This window comes from Oryctolagus cuniculus, chromosome 7, assembly GCF_964237555.1.
Source record: "Oryctolagus cuniculus chromosome 7, mOryCun1.1, whole genome shotgun sequence".
Taxonomy (NCBI): domain Eukaryota; kingdom Metazoa; phylum Chordata; class Mammalia; order Lagomorpha; family Leporidae; genus Oryctolagus; species Oryctolagus cuniculus.
Window position 1 is genome coordinate 50,034,765 of NC_091438.1, and position 20,320 is coordinate 50,055,084.

At 45.7% G+C, this 20,320-nt stretch overlaps 3 protein-coding genes across 11 annotated transcripts in view; 1 reads left to right on the plus strand and 2 right to left on the minus strand.

The window, feature by feature from the left end:
• Positions 1-20,065, minus strand: part of CHD1L (chromodomain helicase DNA binding protein 1 like) — a 73,934-nt gene extending 53,869 nt beyond the window's left edge. For 2 of the 9 annotated variants that reach the window (XM_051858745.2, XM_051858744.2), the window contains exons 1-5: positions 19,885-20,065; positions 10,047-10,159; positions 2,298-2,404; positions 1,714-1,828; positions 1,139-1,170 (exon numbers count right to left, since the gene is read on the minus strand). In XM_051858745.2, coding sequence (XP_051714705.2) covers positions 1,139-1,170; positions 1,714-1,828; positions 2,298-2,404; positions 10,047-10,159; positions 19,885-19,993 — 476 coding nt within the window. In that variant the 5' untranslated portion in view covers positions 19,994-20,065. Of the gene's footprint in view, positions 1-1,138; positions 1,171-1,713; positions 1,829-2,297; positions 2,405-10,046; positions 10,160-15,212; positions 19,111-19,175; positions 19,317-19,884 lie in introns of those variants that run through there. The other 7 variants (XM_051858746.2, XM_070077785.1, XM_070077786.1 and 4 more) reach the window with 7 other exon arrangements.
• LOC127488857 (uncharacterized) lies at positions 4,375-10,022 on the minus strand. Its single transcript, XM_070077787.1, has 2 exons — positions 9,293-10,022; positions 4,375-7,869 (listed from the first exon to the last, which is right to left on the minus strand). The coding sequence occupies exon 2, from the start codon at positions 5,603-5,605 to the stop codon at positions 4,940-4,942; it is 666 nt and encodes a 221-aa protein (XP_069933888.1). The 5' UTR covers positions 5,606-7,869; positions 9,293-10,022; the 3' UTR covers positions 4,375-4,939.
• The window catches only part of FMO5 (flavin containing dimethylaniline monoxygenase 5), a 54,288-nt gene continuing 53,139 nt past the window's right edge, over positions 19,172-20,320 (plus strand). Inside the window, exon 1 of the mRNA XM_070076653.1 lies at positions 19,172-19,308. The gene's annotated coding sequence lies outside the window, so the exon portion shown is untranslated. The remainder of the gene's footprint in view (positions 19,309-20,320) is intronic.

Consider the following 20,320-nt stretch of genomic DNA (forward strand, 5'->3'; position numbering starts at 1 on the left):
TGCTACGGCCTGGGAAAGCGGTAGAAGATGGACCAAGTCTTTGGGCCCTTGCACTCTCATGGGAGACCTGGAGGAAGCTCCTGGCTCCTGGCTTCAGATTGCTGCAGCTCTGGCCGCTGCAGCCAATTAGGGAGTGAACCAGCAGGTGGAAGACCTCTCTCTGTCTCTCTCTCTCTCTCTCTCTCTCTGCCTCTCCTTCTCTCTGTATAATTCTGACGTTCAAATACATAAATAAATCTTAAAAAGATTATATGATCACTGAAATGAAATGTAAAAAAAATTACTGGATGGAACTCATGGAATCTTATGATCTAGAGTTTAGTACTTCAAAATAAGATCTAAATAGAAACTCAATTCACAAGAACCTGGATGAGAAATAACACTTAAAATACTTATAAAGCACTGTGAAAACAAAAATTTCTGAATGTTAAAGAAAGAATCTCTACCTAACCATGGCACAGCTCATAGGTTATGGAGAATGAAACCCTGTCACTGTGTCTTCATTATTTTACCTAAAATCCACTCATTGTTCAATTTACTTTGTATGTGTTATCTTGACTTGACTACAGACTGCAGCATGCCATTCCTACTGTCAGGGGGTTACTAAGCATCTAATTTAAGTTTCCTGCACTTCATGAGCCAATGTGAGTATGAGGCCTAAAAGCTAACTAATTAGAAGTATACTCGCAAGTCTCTTTCTAAAAAGTTAATTCTATAGCACTGATTGCTACTTTAGGTTATTCCCAGGAAAAGGCTCAACTGATTCATCTTGTATATTATAGGACAATCTCCAAACAGCAGTCCTGAATGGTATCTATGCAAGTTACCATGTACAGAATCTATTAGCTATTAACTTCCTGCATGTATATTCAATCTCATTTAATTCTAACAACAACTGTCCAATGTAAGAAACTTAATTATCCTCATTTTACATATGAAGATGAAGTTCATGAAGATTAAACTAACTCAAGGACACACAGTTAGAGGGCTAGAGGGTAAGACTTCTACCACACTGCCTATCCACAAACAGGACTCATGGAAGATATACCAGGAAAAAGGCAAAGCATAAAACATAAAGGAAAGGCATGACTCTTGTGACCTATTAAACACAATTTCTGAAGTAATACAACCTACTCACGATTTTAGAAATGAAGCATCTTTCAAGCAAATCTGAAAAATTAAAAAAGACACGTTATAAAGTCTGGTATTGGTAGACTGATATTAATAAGCTAGTTTCTTGTTAATTCTTTAAGCTACAGAATGTATCTAAGTCCTGAGCCAATTTCTATAGAGCACTATCTTAGAAACAAAAAGAAAGGAGGCACAGTTAAGTGGGAGGTCTTGCTTATAGTGCCCAGACAGTCTTAGCTTGAAGAAAAAGGAATTAAAATGAGACTAGAATTAAGTGTGCTTCATTCCTACCCTCCAGTAGCAGACAGGCCCACAATACTTGCCTGAGTGCCCTTCATCAACCAACAGGCAACTCAAGTTCTTTCCTTAGACCCACCAGGAAAGAAGAGGGTGGCATCTGCCTAATCTGAAGCACAATGATCCTTCACTTCTTTGGATCACAATCCTTCTTTAGGAATCTAAAGAAAGTGGACTTCCCAGAAAAACAGGCAGTCTCTCAAAACGTAAATATAACTTCAATAGATTCTATAATTTCTGAAGTCCCTGGTTAGGGGTCTGTGCTACAGAGAATCTAATGTATACCTCATAGGTGGTCAGCAGCACATGAAACTGTAACTCCTGTTTTAGGTCTTGCTGAAGGCGGGCTCTGTCCTCCTTGTCTCCTGCATATGTGACACACGAAAGACCTGGAGCAAATCTGAATCCAAAAAAAGAAGATCGATGAATACAAATGCTAGTGCCAGGGGATGGGATGTGCATATCTGGAAAATCACATTTCATGGCAGGATTCAAACACGAAAATTCCACGTGGTCCTGCGCCCAGCAAGAATCCTGGGGCTCTAAGTCTAATTAAGGGTTAAGTTAAGGGCAAGTTCCCATATGAACAGATAGAAGGGTCAGATCTAATAGGATCTCATGCTGACTACATGTCACTATGAAAAAGACAGTTTCTCCTTTTGTTTAGTAAAATTTCCTAAAAATGAGTATTGACTTTTAAATTGCCACGTAGTTAACAATAATATCACTAGATTCTCCCCCATTAGATCCCACATTACTTTAGTTGGGAGTTTTTTGGAATAAATAAACTCACTGGTCTCAATATGTTGCTCTGCCATATTTTACACATCAACATAGACAGTAAGACTTCAGCCACGTCTACTCTGTACCTCTTCAGCTCTTCTTTCCAGTTGCTCAAAACAGACAAGGGAGAAAGAATCAGAAACGGTCCTTCATCATTTAACCGTCCCGCCAAGTAAATGAAGAGGGCAATAGTCTGGAAAACAGAAAAAGAAGGCAGTTTTGACCACACTCCCCCAGGAGAACCAACCACAAAGTTCCCACAACCCTCTAGAGAACACAGGCCTTAAACAAGATTTGCATTACAAAGAAATAATTCTTCCACACATTAGGAGAGTAATCCATTTCTAAAGTGAGCTTATGTAAGCCTCAATATACTTGCCAAAGAAATTGATGGTGTTTAATAATGTGAAGTTAACATGCAGTGAGGCCCAATACTTATGCAAGTGAATAAAAGTCAGGAAAGACAGAGATGAATAAAAACAATGTGCCTGATGGCAAGACGTGGAAAACTACAGAAACACAGGAAGTGAGAAGAGTGGTCAGTGGTCTCCTCCACAAGAAGAGACATAGCTGAGAGAGTTATAACAGAGAGGGGATCAGTGCACGGGGTGGGGGGCCTCCACCGCCCGCCAGGCTCTCACCCCCCTTCCTTCAAACTTCCTCCTCTCCCTGCTCTTCTCCTTCTCCCACACGTATTTACAGGGAGGCTTCTCTTGGCCAAGCAAACACTGACGGAAGAAAGACACGAATTTTACATAAACCCTCCCAGAAAACTGACAAGGAAGGAATAATCCACAATTCATTCTGTGAGGCCGGTTTGCCCCAATACTAAAATCAGACAAAAACACTGCAAGAAATTACAGAACAATAATAGCATTCATGTACTAGATGTACAAATTCTAAATAAGATTTCAGTGTAGCAAAACAAGCTCAGAGGTGATACATTTTTCCAGGGAGCTTAAAGCAGAGCTGAACAAAAACCCTGGGGAAAGGCAAGCACAAGGGGAGGCCCTGAAGGAAGTCAGGAGGGAGATTCCGATGACCCTGGCAGGACACTGCAGAGGGCGCTTCCCTGAAACAAGAGTTTGTTGTGCAGCTCGGAGACCTCTGGGAAACTGATTTTGTTCTCACTTCTTAGCTTTCAGTTCAGGAATGTACCAGGAACAGGTTTGCCTGAGAAAGCTGTGGAGGGGACACATGAGGTACCTCTAAGATTAATGAAATGTACCTGGCTTGAACACCTACACATACACACATGTGCAAAACTGATCTAGCTTGATGTATATGGATATAAGGTTACTGGAGGGAAAAGCTGACCTTCTAAGAGGGCAGCTGAGGGACCAGCGTTGTGGTGCAGTGACTTAAGCTGCTGCCTGCAGCAACACCAACATACCACATGAGCACAGGTTAGAGTCCTGGCTGCTCCACTGCCCACCCAGCTCCTGCTAATGTGCCTAGGAAAGCAGCAGAAGATGGCCTGAGTGGCTGGGCCCCTGCCACCCACATGGGAGACCAGAATAGAGATCCTGGCTCCTGGCTTCAGCCTGGTACAGACCTGGCTGTTGGGGCCATTTGGGAAGTATTCCAGCAGATGGAAGATCTTGATCTCTCTATCTCCCGTTCCCTCCCTCCTTCCTTCTAACTCTGACACTCAAATAAATAAATTAATTAAGAAAAATATATATACAGCAGTTGAGCCCCTTGCTCACTCTTTGTGTTCACTGTGAAGCCTGCTTGGGATCAGGAATCTCACATCACCATTGTTTCCAGTCAAGTTTTCTCTGCTGTGCATCCTGAGTCATTGGCTTTCTTTGGTCTTCCATGGATAAGTAAACCTTGAGTGATTAACCCGAGAGGTGGCTGTGCCAGCACTTGCCATCAATCCAAACCCACCAGTGACACCTGACAACTCAGGGCAATACCTATGATCATCCTGCCAGAAGCATCATTCTCAAAACAGCACCTGCTAATCAATATCCAAGGAGGCCACATCTGATTCTGCAGGGTTCTAGGTTCTATCTCACCTTCTTTTAAGGCATTCAACGCCCAAGTCATTTTGGAAAACACAGGGCACTTCCTCTGCACTTTTCCAACACGACAGAGAAATGGAAGTAGCCCCACCCTGTCGCGTCCCTCGACCAGCAAGGAAGACACGACCCGAACTCTTCTTCAAGCAGTTTATTCAGGAACCTTGAACAAGCTTCTTCTTCCGCCTCCTTCCCTCTCCCATCCCTCTTATAGCCATCAGCACACCAATCAAAAGCAGCCAAGTGGCAAGGATTGATTGGTACAGCAATGTGGAAGCCAGAAGGGAGCTCAGCCATCTCCTTATTAGGAGTTGTTTGTTTCTCGCCAGTCCTTCCGGGGGGGAAAGGAGCCGGCGCCATCTTTAGGGCGCCGTGCAATGGCTCCCCACAGTTCCCCCTTTTTGTTTTAGAACCAGGCATCTAAGGATTACAGGAGAAGGTAGGGGTCTGTCCCCCACTGCCAGGCATCCACCTGGAACAGCATCCTTTTCGCGGGGGTGGGATCTGGGATGCCAACCCACATGCAGACAGACTTGCCTTCCAGAGAACGTAATGGCTCGTTCTCTCTGCAGTGCTTTGCCTCGCACCCTGCACCCATGCCTAGCATTCAAGGAAGGCCAGCCATGCTTGCGGCGATTGTCCAGCCTCAAGGGCATAAAAGGCTTGAGCTATCATGGCCAATTCCCGCCAATGAGCTGTCCTCATCCTGCACAAACACCACAGGCAAAATAACACAACAAGTAACAGCAACCCGTCAAAGCTCCAAGTCCCACCCACTCCTTCAGGTTGGAGACGGCTGTGCGGGTCCAGGATGACAATCCAGATGCGAAGGAGACATCCACACATGTGGAGTTGATGGTGACCACGGCAAGGCACAGTTGCTTCAAGGTGTAGTCAAATTCTGCGGACCAATTCTGCAAGAGCATCTGAGACAACTGTTTAGAGTAATTTGCTGCCTGAGTCATGTTATCGTACTGAACAGAGGTCACACACAACCCTGAAAATTTCCACTCACATCCTAGCTGAGCAAGCTGCCAGAGAGTATCCACCTGCTCCTGTACCAAATCCACACGCCGATTAACAATCATCAAGCCTCCCTTTATATGTACATTTAAGGATGTCTGAGTATCCAAAGCAGCAGCCACGGAGGCCGTCAAATTATTCAGGGTATTAGCAGTTTGAACTGTCCCTGTGAGCGCTGTAGCAGCTGTTGTAGCGCCCACAGCTGCAATGGAAATGGCGGTTATAACGGCTGCAGCAACGATCCCAATCAGCAATGTTATCATAATGAAGATCGAGGGGCTGCTTTGTGACATTGTCTGTTTGCCCACCAGTCGCTCAGGTAACCATCGAGAATATAGAAACATGTCCACATCCCCATATTAAAACAGGGTCAGGTCCATACCATTGAGCAGTTAGAGGGTCTTTCCACTTCACATAGACTTGTTGTCTTTTGGTTTCAGGATGCCAGTGACGATGAGCTGCAGATTTCCCTTGATTATCCAGTATTAGAAAATTTAAAATGAAAAGAGCATGTGATAGCCATTTTTGTGGGGAATATGCCATGGTCCCGTATTCCCCCTTTTTTATTTTTTGTAAATAATTTTTTAATGTGGCATGTGCTCGTTCCACAATACCTTGTCCCTGGGGATTATAAAGAATCCTGGTGATGAGAGATGTGGAAGTTAGTACAGAAGTGCTTAAAAGAGTTGGAAGTATACGCTGGGCCATTATTAGTTTTTATCTGTATAGGGGTTCCTAGAACAGCAAAGGCCTGAAGGCAATGAGAGATGTTTGGCAGCCTCGCCGCATTGTGGGGTGGCAAAAACAAAACCTGAACATGTATCTAAAGAAACATGTATGTATTTTAGTTTACCAAATTCAGAGAAATGGGTAACATCCATCTGCCAAAGCTTAAGGTTTGGACATTGAGGTGATGCAAATCATGACCAAGGGATGCTTCTTAGACTTTGTCAGTCCCTCTTTAAAGGATCTGGCTTCTGAGCCAGAGACTGGAGCAGCTAGAAAGAAACATGTTTATAGCTGAAGTTTAGCATCATTTCACATCTTGGCACCACTTTTAATCTAAACAGCCCGATTGGTTATTATCTCTGCAAGATGAGAGATATATCTTTTGACATCTCCAGGGGCCCTCTGGAGATACCAAAAGTCCAGAGAATTTAGAACTTTGATTTTCAGAAAGTCTGTTAAAGGTGCCAAGAGAACTTAGAGTATCTGGTCAAAATAGAATTCCTTAACATTTAGTCAGGGTGATTTTAACACTTTTAGACCAGATCTGATCATAATATTTAACATAACTTTTTAAGACTTAATACTTTTTATCAATCATAACTTAACAGACAGTAGAGTACACATTTACTTGGCAGAACATGAATTTTTAGGTAAACCAGAAATACAAAAACCTTGAACATAAGAGTTAGCACATGAAATTATCACATAACTCAGAACTATTTAACAGAGTTAAAAAGAGCTTACACGACCTAACTTTAGAAATGGCAGAGTAACTGATTAAGCAGACACTGTTAAAAAGAGACGTTACAGTTTTTGCAACAACAGATTTTAAGATTTACAATTGAGACCATTTCCAGATAATTAATAACATTAGTACACATTTTAAAAATCCCATTGTTATAACAGAAGATCAGACTTCAACTTTAGGTTAGTGTAATTTTGGCATTAACATTTAACTTATAGAAAACTCTGTAAACAATGTTTTAAAATCGTAAACTTTTTACAACTTTTCATGACTTGCTCACACCTTCTGAAACTTTATACCTGTAGTTACTTTTACAGTCTTGAATTATCATGTATGGACAACCTATGAGAATACATGCTGGCAAACTTAAAAGTCTCTTATCAAATTTAAGATGTTAAAAGTACACATAATACGTTTTCCATATTTTACTTAGCACCGATGCCTGGATAACTTAAAACACTGAGCTATTAATGAATACCACACCATTATCTGAATTAAAAGTCAAAATTACATTTCCATGCTTTTAAGTAACATAAGGATAACACCACTTGGGCAGCAACAGTCACTAGTGCATATTTACAACTTTGAAAAGATCTTCATCCTTAAGAGAAACAAGTTTAAAGCATATCAAAGACATGTAAATATAAAACTGAGCAAGTGAACCAAAGGGCGTTTGCATTAACCCAATTTTCTGAACCAATCTGTATTGGCTTACTTGAGTTAACAACATAAAGGCTTGTATACACAGAATTTACTCTCATTTTTATAAGACTACTTTAGCTGAAAAGCAAAAACATGAATACAACATAGATTTGACATCATTTACTACATTTTAATACACTTTGTATAATTTGAATTGACTCAAACAGCTGTTACTTTAACAAATTTAGAGTCCCATCCTTTGAGAGTTCCAGGGATCCGACTGGAAGCCCCAAAGTTGAAAGACTCGGTTTAGAATTTAAACTATCAGAGAGTCAAACCATTTTAGTCAAAAATTAGTACGTTTAACCAAGGCTGTGGACTAGATATGATCAAAGTTAGGTACTCACTCAAACATTAAAGATATAACGTAAACAGCTTCATGGTGCAGTTTTTCCAATCAAGACTCATACTGGCAATAGAAAAATGCGAAACCTTCAAGACACACGAAAACTCTCATTAGATAAGTTAGCTACAGCAGCACAGAAAAGAATTGATTATCAGCGTATGAGCCCATTGCTTAAGTTTTTATTAACTGTAAAGAGAAAAACCCATCAAGTTGGAAAGGGTTATCGAATTAAGACTTTTCTCTAGGTCAAGATACCTGTGGAATTTTTCCTCTCTCTTTCTCCTGGCCTGTCATGTTCCCCTTTTTGTTTTAAAAGATATTCTTTCAGTGTGCGGTGTGCTCGCTCAATTATGCCCTGACCCTGAGGATTGTATGGCAATCCATGGACAAGTTGAACCTCCATTTTTTGGCAAAAGGTGGTAAAGGTTTGAGATGTATAGGCCAGGCCATTATCAGTTTTTAGCACCTGGGGTCTCCCCCAGGCGGCCCATGCATCCAGACAATGAGCAATCACCTGACATTAGGGATACAATTGGGCTAGAAGGTTTAATTGGTCCTGCGGTTTCCAATATCTTTAATGCGTTCACCACATATAAGGAATCTGACAACAAGTTAAAGGCAAAAGAGCACTGCTTAAGGATTTCAATAACTATTTTTAATTCCACAACTTGAGGTGAGCCTGGCTGAAACTGATGAAATACCGGGTCATTACCCTCTACCATATAAACCCCACAGCCTGTTTTTGACCCATCTGTAAATATATTTGGAGCACCCGGTAAGGGCTCAGTGGCTGTAATTTTTGGAAATCCTCATTTGCCGATTCAATTCCCGTACTTGCTTTATACCAGACTCTTTGTTATCGCCACACTCTTCAGACTCACTGCTGCTTTCTGAGCTACTTTCTGCACTAGTACTACTTACTGAGGAGGGGCTGCGCAACTCGGAAAGATCGGGGTACAGTTTTTTCCTAGTTCTTTTCTGACTCTCCTTCAAAGTTTTCCCTTTTTCACCGGCAGCTCTCTCAGAGCGCTCTTCCTGAAGCTCCTCCAAGGCAGCTTGACCGCTCAGAATAGCTTCACTACACCGCTCATCCTCGAGGCATGCTCGCACTAACTTCCATATTGGTCTCACTCCCCTTTCGAGATTACCCTGTTCGAATGCAAAATCCAAATCCCTGCCTAGTTTGTCCCATGAAGGGATAGTAAGGCTTCCCGAAACCCCATACCAGGGTGCAATGGTATCGCAGTTCCGTAAAAACCTATGCAATGTACTAGGCTTAAGTTTCAAACCGTTTTCTCAAAGCAGCGCATTCAGCGCCAGAAAAATTGGATGGGACTGTGAATTACCCACCGTCAAATATTGTACTCTTTGCCTGGCCACGGGTCAGAGCTCCTTCTGCTTTTGTCACAGAACTTCCTCTGCTTTAATCGCAGAGCTATCCTCCCGCTATTGTCGCAGGACTTCCCGCTCTTATCGCGGATCCCCACCTTATTTTCCTGGGAGACTCACCAGCGCTGCCCTGACTGCAGGAAGTTCTGAGTTCGCGTTTGAGATGGTTCCCCGTACGGGCCACCAGTTGTCGCGTCCCTCGACCAGCAAGGAAGACACGACCCGAACTCTTCTTCAAGCAGTTTATTCAGGAACCTTGAACAAGCTTCTTCTTCCGCCTCCTTCCCTCTCCCATCCCTCTTATAGCCATCAGCACACCAATCAAAAGCAGCCAAGTGGCAAGGATTGATTGGTACAGCAATGTGGAAGCCAGAAGGGAGCTCAGCCATCTCCTTATTAGGAGTTGTTTGTTTCTCGCCAGTCCTTCCGGGGGGGAAAGGAGCCGGCGCCATCTTTAGGGCGCCGTGCAATGGCTCCCCACACCACCCCCTCACTGAGGAAAGGACACTAATAGTAAAAGTGATCAGGTTAACTTCACAAAGCATTGCTTAGGAAGTCAGAGTCAAGCGGATCCCCAGGCAGGTGTATTTGCTTTACACAGAGAAAAATCCTACGTCCAGGCCCAGTAACTGCAATCCTAACTCAAACACATCTTCTCAGATACAAGTCAAAGGCAACAAACACAAGATAAGCATAGTGACACAATTTAAAACCACCCTCAAAACTAGAAAAATCAAGTCCCAGCTTACAACCTCTTCATAAAGGTCCAGGCATTTCACATCATCGTATAAAAATACGTATCACAGCTGATGGCAATCAGTTGTGAGGAGGTACTTCAGTGGAGGCGCACAGCGGTCACCCCTCAGTAACATACCTGACAGGTCTTACCCAGCCCCATCTCGTCTCCCAGGATGCAGCCATTCTGACAATGGAATCGCTGGGCCAACCAGTTGACTCCCTCCAGTTGATAAGAGCGTAGACGAATCCCTGGAAATAAAAATAAAGCAAATCCAATGAGCAGACATTTTAGCACATGCAAAGGCGTGCTCTAAGGCTTCCAATGAAAAATATGGCCTAAATTCTCATTGACACAAACCTTATTGGCCATATCCTTCGCTGGGACCTATGGACATGCAGATCCTTGATGAGTTTCGAACTATTTCAGACCTAGTCACCATTATACTCAAAGCCATAACACAGCTTGTCATTGTTGCCTGACCCACTTAACAGATGAAGATTTGGTCTATGTACTGCCTGTGTCTCAGGTCAGTGTCCATTCTTGGATATGCAACAGTGCTGATGCAACTTAACAATAAACAACACATGCTTTGCACATTTCTGCTTGCTTAATCACACCAGTCTAAATCTGCCATCAGTGCTAAAGGAAAAAACTTTTATTTATTTTTTTTATATTTTATTTATCTTTTATTTTAACATTTATCTATCTGTATCTATGAGGCAGATGGAGAGCTCCCATATGCTGGCTCACTCCCCCAAACACCCACAACAGCTGGAGCTGGTGACTTGATCCGGGCCTCCCCACTGAGTGGCAGGGACCCAACTGCTAAAGCCATCACCTGCTGTGAAGGAGCAGGGCCAGCACCCAAACTCAGCCACTACGTTATGGATCTGGACACCTTAACCACTAAACCAACACCCACCCCCTAAGCATACTTTTTATATAGAAACTATTAGTAAAATAAACTTTCTGTTAAACTCCAAACTTTTAGAAATTATACTATAATAGAACATTAAAACATTAATAATAATAGTTACTTTTTACAAATCATTTACTAAACTCCAGGGAGAGTAATAAGCAACATGATGTATTTATCTCATTCTTATAACAACATATACAGAACAAAAATAAGACGACTCCAGAAAGTGAAGAAGGAAACCGGGGGGCCAGCATTGTGGCACAGAAGGTAAAGCTGCCGCCTGCAACAACAGCATCCCACATGGTCACTGGTTCGTGTCCCAGCTGCTCCACTTCCAAACCAGTTCCCTGGTAATGGCCTGGGAAGAGCAGTAGATGATGTCCCAAGTGCTTGGGCCCCTGCTACCCATGTGGGAGACCCAGATGAAGCTTCTGGCTTCTTGGGGAGTGAACCAGTAGATAAAGATCTCTGTGTGAGTGTGTGTGTGTGTCCCTCCCTCTCTTTCAAATAAATAAAATGAGGAAGAGGTGGAGGAGAAATCAGCAAGCTGAAAACACCAATTGGTGTAGACTAGAAACCTAAATAAAACACGACCACCAACTAAGAACAAAAGCCTGTTCCTGCTAGAAAGCAGTGGCCTAGTAAAACAGAATAACAGCTCTGTTCTAGCTAAACATCACAAGAAAACGCCTGCGGCCCCACCCACACCGACAACAGTGAAAGCCAAGTGAGGCATGCGGATTTTTTCACTCATGGCTGTAAAGAGGTGCCGGATGCCCCTGCCAGGACGGTGTCAGGAAAGGTCAAACAGGGAGCAGGATTTTTATTCCCACCACCCGTGACCATCCCCTACCCTCAGTGTCTGCCTTCACCTGCAGTGTCAGTGGAGGCCACACAGGGAGCCGGAACTCCCCTCCCCCAGCAGAAAGAAGCAGCCCATTCCACTTCCCCAGCTGTCAGCGAGGGGGGGCCTGAACTTCTGTCTTCCCCCAGCAACAACCTCCTCCTCTAAGCAGTGCCAGATGAAGACAAACTGGAGATGTAAAATACTCGCAACAACACAAAAATGCCCAGGTTCCAACTGCACATCATTCAGCACACCAGAACTGGAAGATTTCAAATTGAACGGAAAAAAAAAAAAAAAAAAAAAAGATAATGGGTACCAACACCCAGACAATACAGATGTTAGAATTACCTGACAAAGATTTTAAAGCAGTAATGATAAAAATGTTTCAATAGCAACAGCAAACACACTTGAAGAACTGAATAGAAAACCAAAATCTCAGCAAATAAAAGATCTAAAGAAGAACCAAATGGAAATTTCAAAACTGAAAAATACAATAACCAAGGTAAAAAGCTTGATGAACAAGATGACTAGCAGGGAGGGAAGAATCAGTGACCTAGAAGACTGAACAGAAGAAATTACAGGATCAGAACTGAGAGAAAATACGCTGAAATGCAAATGAACCTCAGAGAACTGCATGACTAAACAAAAGATCTAACTCTGTTCAGTGGTGCCCCATAAAGAAAGGAGAGAGAGAGAGAGAGAGAGAGAGAGAGAGAGAGAAAACAAGAACAGAGCTGGAAAAAATACTCAAAGAAATAATGCTGAAAACTTTCCAAATTTGGCGCTAGACCTGTAGATTCAAGAAGCCGAGTAAAACTAAAACAGGAAAAGCCCAAAGAAACACACACCAAGGCACCTAATCATTAAACTGCTAAAGACAAAGGAAATATCCTGAAATCGGCCAGGAAAAAAAATATTATTTACAGGAGAAAAACTATCTGAGTCACAGAAGGTTTCTCACCAGAAACCATGGAGGCCAGAAGGAAGTGTGAGTGTCACATTTTTCTGTATGAAGAGAAAAGAATTGTCACCCAGACTCCTGTAACTAATGCAAATATTCTTCAGGAATGAGTGGAAAACCAAGACAATCTCAGATAAAGGAAAACTAGGATAATTTGCCACCCACAAATCTACCTCATAGAAAGGCTAACGAAGTTCCTGGAAGAAAAAAAAGAAAATGATAAAAAATGGAACCTTGGAACATGAAGGAGTGAGAACACAGCAAGCAAAGCGATGCACTAACAGACCAGGCTTCCTTCTCGTGAGTTTTCTAAATGGTGCTCAACAGCTGAAGCACAAGTGATGACACTGTCTTCTGTGGTTCTAAAGGCATGCTGAGGAAACAGTTAAGACAAGTATGTTACAAACAGGGGGAGGTGAGGTTTCTATACTTAGGTAAAAACCACAACATCAGTAGTTTGTGAGTATGAGAGTACTTTTGGATAGTTCGTGGAAAATGCTATCTTTAAATTCCATTTGTCCACAAACCTTTTGAGGCACATATGTATGACAACCATATACAAAGATAAACTCAATAACATCATAGGTAAATCATAATGAAATTCTAAAATAATATTCAAGCAATGCACAGGAAGCCAAGAAAGAGAAACAAAAAAAGAGAGAATAAGAGAAAGAGAAAAACAGTAAGATAAATAAAAAATATTAAAAATAGGGAGCAGAAGGGCCGGTGCTGTGGCATGGCTTGTAAAGCCACTGCCTGCAGTGTCAGCATCCCATATGGGCACCAGTTCGGATCCCAGCTGCTATACTTCCGATCCAGCTCTCTGCTGTGGCCTGGGAAAGCAGTGGAAGACAACCCAAGTCCTTGGGGCCCTGCACCTGTGTGGGAGACCCGGAAGAAGCTCCCGGCTCCGAAGATTGGCACAGCTCTGTTTCGGCCAATTAGGGAGTGAATCAGTGGATGGAAGACCTCTCTCTCTCTTTGCCTCTGCCTCTCAAGTAAATAAATCTTAAAAAAAAATAAATAAATAGGGAACAGGTATTCAGCCTAGTGGGTAAGATGCCCATATCCCATGTCAGAGTTCCTCATTTTGACTCCTGGCTCTGGCTCCTAACTCCAGCTGCCTGCCAGTAAAGACCCTGGGAGAAAGCAGGTGCTGGCTCAAGCAATTGGGTTTAGCCACAGCCCAGCCCCAGCCTTGCAGGCATTTGGAGAGTAATAGATAGGAATGCTCACACACTCTCACTCTTTCTCTCTGCCTCTCAAACACATAAATAATTTTTAATTGCAAATAAAATGACAGACTTAAGAACCTATATATTAATAATTACATGAAATAAGTGGTTTGGCAATTAAAAGACATGGATTGTCAAAGTGGATTTAAATACATAACCCAATTAATAGTTTCCAAGAAACTCATCTTAATTATATAGATAGGACAAAACTAAAAGGATGAAGTGGTAGGCACAACAGTAGCCCTCACAAAGATGTCCCAACTGGGAATGGGAGAGGGAAGAGGAGGAGGGGTGGGAGTATGGGTGGGAGGGTGGATATGGTGGGAAGATTCACTATATTACTAAAGTTGTACTTATGAATTTGTATTCTTTAAATAAAAGGTTTCTTTGGGGAAAAAAATTAAATTAAAATAAATCTTAAAAAAAAAAGTCTCAAGTCCTAATTCCAGAATCAGCAAGTATGTCACCTTCCATGGCAAAAGAGACTCTGCTAAGGGTGAGGGCCCTGCGATGCAGCCATCACCTGAAGCAGCCTGAAAGACCCAGATGGGCCCAATCTAATCACATGTGTCTAGAAAAGGAGAACCTTGACCAGAAGGATCTAAGAGACGCACTATTGCTGGCTTTGAGGATGGGGGAAAGGAAACACATTCTCCCCCCCGAGCCCCAACGCCCAACAACCGTAGCATATACACCTTCTGAAGTGCCAGGGGACGTAAAATACATTTAGGGCTGTGTTAGTCAGCTTTTCATTGTAAGACTCCTGAGAGGAGCTACTGCAGAAGGAAGGTTTATTTGAGGGTCCCAGCCGAGGAGCCGGCGGCCCCATTACTCTGGCATCTGATGCTATGTGGAGGATCATATGGTGAGCCAGGAGGCAGAGGACACAGGGAGTCTGCTCTTCCTCCAGCTTCTATGTGGTCCTTTGTTAAGAAGTCATGATTCAGGGGCCAGCGCTGTGGCACAGCGGGTTAAAGCCCTGGCCTGAAGCGCTGCCATCCCATATGGGTGCCGGTTTGAGACCCGGCTGCTCCACTTCCGATCCGGCTCTCTGCTATGGCCTGGGAAAGCAAAGGAGGATGGCCCAAGTCCTTGGGCTCCTGCACCCACGGAGGAAGCTCCTGGCTCTAGATCAGCCCAGCTCCGGCCGTTGTGGCCAACTGTGGAGTGAACAGTGGATGGAAGACCTCTCTCTCTACCTCTCCTTCTTTCTTTGTGTAACTCTGACTTTCAAATAAATAAATAAATAATTTTTTTAAAAAAAAAGTCATGATTCAAACACTTGGCTCTACCCTAGCAAGGTAGGCTGAAGGCCTAGCAAGGTAGCTGAAGGCCTCACCTTCAGATACCACACTGAATCAACCCTCCACAGTGAATCCATCAACCGTGAATCCATGAATCATGAACATCAGATTTGGGGGCTTAAAAGTCTACAAGAGTCTGGGGTTCCAAGTACTGTTCGAGCCATAACAAAGGCTACAAACTTAAAAGAAATATATAGTATGTGTTCTCTGACCCACATAAGAATCAATTTGGCAAGCACCTACAGAAATTTAAGTAAAAAATCTCCAACCTCTTAGAAACTGAAGAACACACTTCTAAACAGCCTGTCAAAGAGGAAGCCTCGAGGGAAATGAACACACTGAGCTAAATGAAAATACAAACAACACATCGAAGTCTGTAGGGCGGGGCTGGTGTTGTGGTGCAGTGGGTTGACACCAGCATGCCATATGGGTGCTGGATCATGTCCTGACTGCTCCACTTCTGATCCAGCTCCCTGCTAATGCACCTGCAAAGGCAGTGGGAGGGCCGGCGCCACGGCTCACTAGGCTAATCCTCCGCCTGCAGTGCCAGCACCCCGGGTTCTAGTCCTGGTTGGGGCGCTGGATTCTGTTCTGGTTGCTCCTCTTCCAGTCCAGCTCTCTGCTGTGGCCCAGGAAGGCAGTGGAGGATGGCCCAAGTGCTTGGGCCCTGCACCCGCATGGGAGACCAGGAGGAAGCACCTGGCTCCTGGCGCCGGATTGGCACAGCATGCCAGCTACAACGTGCCAGCCATAGCGGCCACTTGGGGGTGAACCAACGGAAGGATAGACCTTTCTCTCTGTCTCTCTCTCACTAACTCTGCCTGTCAAAAACAAACACAAAAAAAGCAGTGGGAGAAGACCCAAGTACTTTGGTCCCTTAGCAATATGGGAGACCGGGATGAAGTTCTAGGTTTCTGACTTCGGCCTCGCCCAGTCCCAGCCATTTGGGGAGGTGAACCAGCAGATGGAAGATACATCTCTCCCTCTCCTCTCCCTGTAACTGTCACTCAAATAATTAAAAATAAATCTTTAAAAGAAATCATAGGGTTAAAAACTAAGTTAAAATAGATCATGGGCATAGACATAAAACTACTTTAGGAAAATAAAGTAACTTCAGGATCTGCAACCAGGCTATGAGTTCTTAACAGCTGACACCAATAACAATTAGGAAAATTGAAAAAGTTTAGCTAAAATTTCTGCAAACCACATATCCAAGAAAATACTAGTATCCAAATTATATAAAGAATTCTCAAAACTAAAGAGAAGAAAAATCCAATTAAAAATGGGATATGTGTATCGTTAGCCAAAAGGAAAATCATATTAAAGCCACAATAAGATGTCACTCCACACGTAAAATAGTCAATTTTAAAATCACAATATCAAACACTGGCAAGGATGTAGAAAAAGTGGATCTACCCAACCACACTTGTGCGCCCAGCTGCCAATCAGACTAACCACTCCCTTATGAAAGTAGATTAAAGGCCTGGAGCAGGTGGGCCCTTCTTTTTCCTTCCTGCCCTTGATCCCCTTGCTGCCCGCGCCGTCGGCCATCCGCTCCGTGCTTTCGGGTCTGCATGCTCCTCTGTGGCTGGCTTTTGGCCTGCTCTCAACTCTGGATGAATCCAGATTTCCCTTTCTCTTTTAGAGAGCGCCCGCACTCTCCTACGCATTTCTCTCGCTCAATAAAAAGCTTAAAAACTTATCAGGCTGCCTGGTTTATTTTACCAGTATTCAGAATTCTCTGAATTCACGGCAAGAGCCCACAAGGCTTATTAATACGGAAATATTAATAAGCAAATTGGTATCAGTACTGCCACTCTAGAAACAGTTTAAAAATTAATCATGCGCACACCAGGTTCTAGTCCCAGTCCGGGCGCCGGATTCTGTCCCAGCTGCCCCTCTTCCAGGCCAGCTCTCTGCTGTGGCCAGGGAGCGCAGTGGAGGATGGCCCAGGTCCTTGGGCCCTGTACCCCATGGGAGACCAGGAGAAGCACCTGGCTCCTGCCTTCAGATCAACGCGGTGCGCCAGCCGCAGCACACCAGCCACGGCGGCCATTGGAGGGTGAACCAACAGCAAAGGAAGACCTTTCTCTCTGTCTCTCTGTCTCTCACTGTCCACTCTGCCTGTCAAAAAATAAATAAATAAAAAGAAAAATAAAAAAAGAAAAAAATTAATCATGCAACTACACACGACCTAGCCACAGCAGTTCTACGTGTTTATCAGAGAAATGAATATTTATTTGTACACAAAAACCTGTACATGGATGTCTTATAATACTTCTTTTTGTAATAGCGAAAACTAGAAATAATTCAGTTCAACTGTGATATATCCAGATCTGGGATATAAAATACTCGCAACACATTTTTCAGGATGCATCATCGTCATGAAGCAATGCACGAACCTGGGGAGAGGGTAAAGGAGCAAAAAATACCAATTATCTTATCTTAAGGATTTCCTATAGGGCATTAGAATATTTAAAAAAACAAAACCTGTTGAAAGGGCTGGAGGAATGGCCTCCAAGATAAGCTTCCAAATACAAATGCCAGATCCTCATCACAGAAGCAGCCAGGAAGCCAGGACCCAACCAGGAGGCCACTGCACCTTCACCCCAGGAACCCACCACCTCGGCTCAACACTCGCCAGCAAAACAGATGCCCCTCGTGCTGCCCAGGAGGGAGCAGTCAAGAAAAAGCAGAATACGCAAGCCCCTCCCACACTGCCCCAGGAGGGAGCAGTCCAGAAAAAGCAGAACACGCAAGCCCCTCCCACACTGCCTGTGGCCTCACTTCAGCCTTCCAATTGCAGTTATCTGCACAACAGAACTGGAGAGGAGCTGGGAGAGGTATCCCTTCGGTTTTAACCTCTAGGATGCAGATTCTCTTGCCCGTGTCTCAGGCAGATGACAAGCAGTGAAAAAGGACTTTAGGTTCCCCCTTAGAAGCCAAAGATGAATATCCAAATGTCCATCGATACTAGCAAGTGATGAGAGCATTACATCTCAAATCAAGAAACGCCAGGGTCGTGAGAGTATGCTGACATGAGCAAAACGTTTGCATACTCTTCTACAATTGCTGCCTTTCGGGAAATAAAAATCCAGGGCTTTGACAAACACTTGGCTACAAGGAGATGTATTAGTGTTACATTTTAGAAAGAATCTAAACAAGTAAGAGTAGCTGGCAGCAGGCGCTGCTGCTCACTAGGCTAATGCTCCGCCTTGAGGCGCCGGCACACCAGGTTCTAGTCCCGGTTGCCCCTCTTCCAGGCCAGCTCTCTGCTGTGGCCAGGGAGTGCAGTGGAGGATGGCCCAGGTGCTTGGGCCCTGCACCCCATGGGAGACCAGAAGTACCTGGCTCCTGGCTTCGGATCAGTGCGGATCAGTGCGGTACGCCGGCCGTAGCAGCCATTTGGGGAGTGAACCAATGGAAGGAAGATCTTTCTTTCTCTGTCTCCCTCTCTGCCTGTCACTAAAGTATATCCACGTACTGAAACTTTCTGTAACCATCACAAATGATGTTGAAGATGACTAAATGACAAGGCAGCAAATAAAGATTTCCAAAAAGTCTGTACACAAAACACCATTTTTGCATTGTCCCCCTCCTCAAAAAAAAGGGGGGGGGGTTACATATACACGTGGAGCAAAGACAGGCCAGCGGACGTGTTAAGAGGACTGCTGATTCGCGTTCTGTGTGCAGAGGCTACCATCCCGGGTGCGCCGCTTCTGGGATCAGAAGGAAAAACAACCCAGAACGAATTCAACCAAGACACAGAGGAGAGTTTCTCCGAATGCCCGCCGAGTCTGCCAGCCAGAAAAAGGCCCGTATTCAGCAGGGACTCCGTGCCCACACCGGCTTTCTCCGCCTCTTTCCCCCACTGCCAGTCTGCGGCTCCCCGCCGGCGGCGTCACCGACCAAGCCCGCACCCCGCGCGGGCTTTCCCGCAACACACACACACACACACACACACACGCCTCCCGCCTGAGCGCCACACACCGCCGCACCTTCCGCGTCCTTCCTGGAGCCACAAAACCTCGCTCAGGAAATGCGCGTCCAGAATCGCGGGCGCGTCGGGGACTCTGCGGCGGGCGACCCCGGGGGCGCGCGGCGGCCGCGGCCCACGACCCCGAAGAGCGGGTGAGGAAAGGGCCGGCGGCCCGCTCCCCCGGACTGTGGGGGCCCGCGGGCGGCGCGGAGGGACTCGAACCCGTGGCCTGGGTGGGGACGCGCACGCTCGGCGCGAGGGACTGGGGGTGCAAGCACCGGGGCCGCCCCGTCCGGTAACTGCGCGTGCGCAGGAGGCCGAGCCGCCCCCTGAGGCCGGGCGGCGAGTTCCGACGGTTCCCCGGAACCCCCCGGGCCTGACCTCGGAGCCCGCCCGAGCGGAAGCTGCCCGGCCACACTTCGGAAGCGCCAGGGGCGGCCGCCGCCTCTCCGCCCGGCCCAAGTTTCCCTCCCCGCGGGGTCCTGGGGCCGGACGCGGGGCCTCGTTCCGGGTCCGCGACCTCACTCTCCCCGCGTGCGCTAGCGCCGCGCGCCAGCCTGCAGGGGCCACGGGCCCGGACGTGGCTTCCTGTCCGTCCGGCCGCACTGCCGAGAGAAAGAAGGCCCTGGCGCCGCCGGGTGAGCAGCCCGCACCCGCGTCGCGCCCGCCCGCGGCCAGGCCCTCCGGGTTGTCTCACCCGTGCGCACGTTCTCCCAGAGCCTACTCACCTGTCAGGCCCCACTGTTGTAAGTCCTGCTCCTGCACCCGCGTGCGCACCGGCTCGGCTCTGCCCTGGGTCTGGAGGGCCAGCAGGAAGCCGGGTTTGTTGCCCTCCATCAGGCTGCGAGACGCTCCGCCCGCCGCGCTGCGCGCCTTTCCTTCTCGGCGCGCGGGGTGCCGAGCCGCCCGCCGCCGCCGCCAGGGGGCGCGCTCTGCGCGAAATTCTGGACCGAGTTACTCCTAGGGGCTCCGTGAGGAAATCAGTGTGCTTCTGGTGTGCCTATGCGCGTGTAAGGCCACTGTCTGCCCAGAATGCCCACCTAGGGGTCAACATGAGCCCGAGCCGACTGTCATGCTCAGAGACTCGGCTGGGCTCTGGGGAGTGCGGAATTCAGTAAGACCCGAGCTCTGCCCTCCAGCGTTTCACAGCAAGGTTGCATAGCC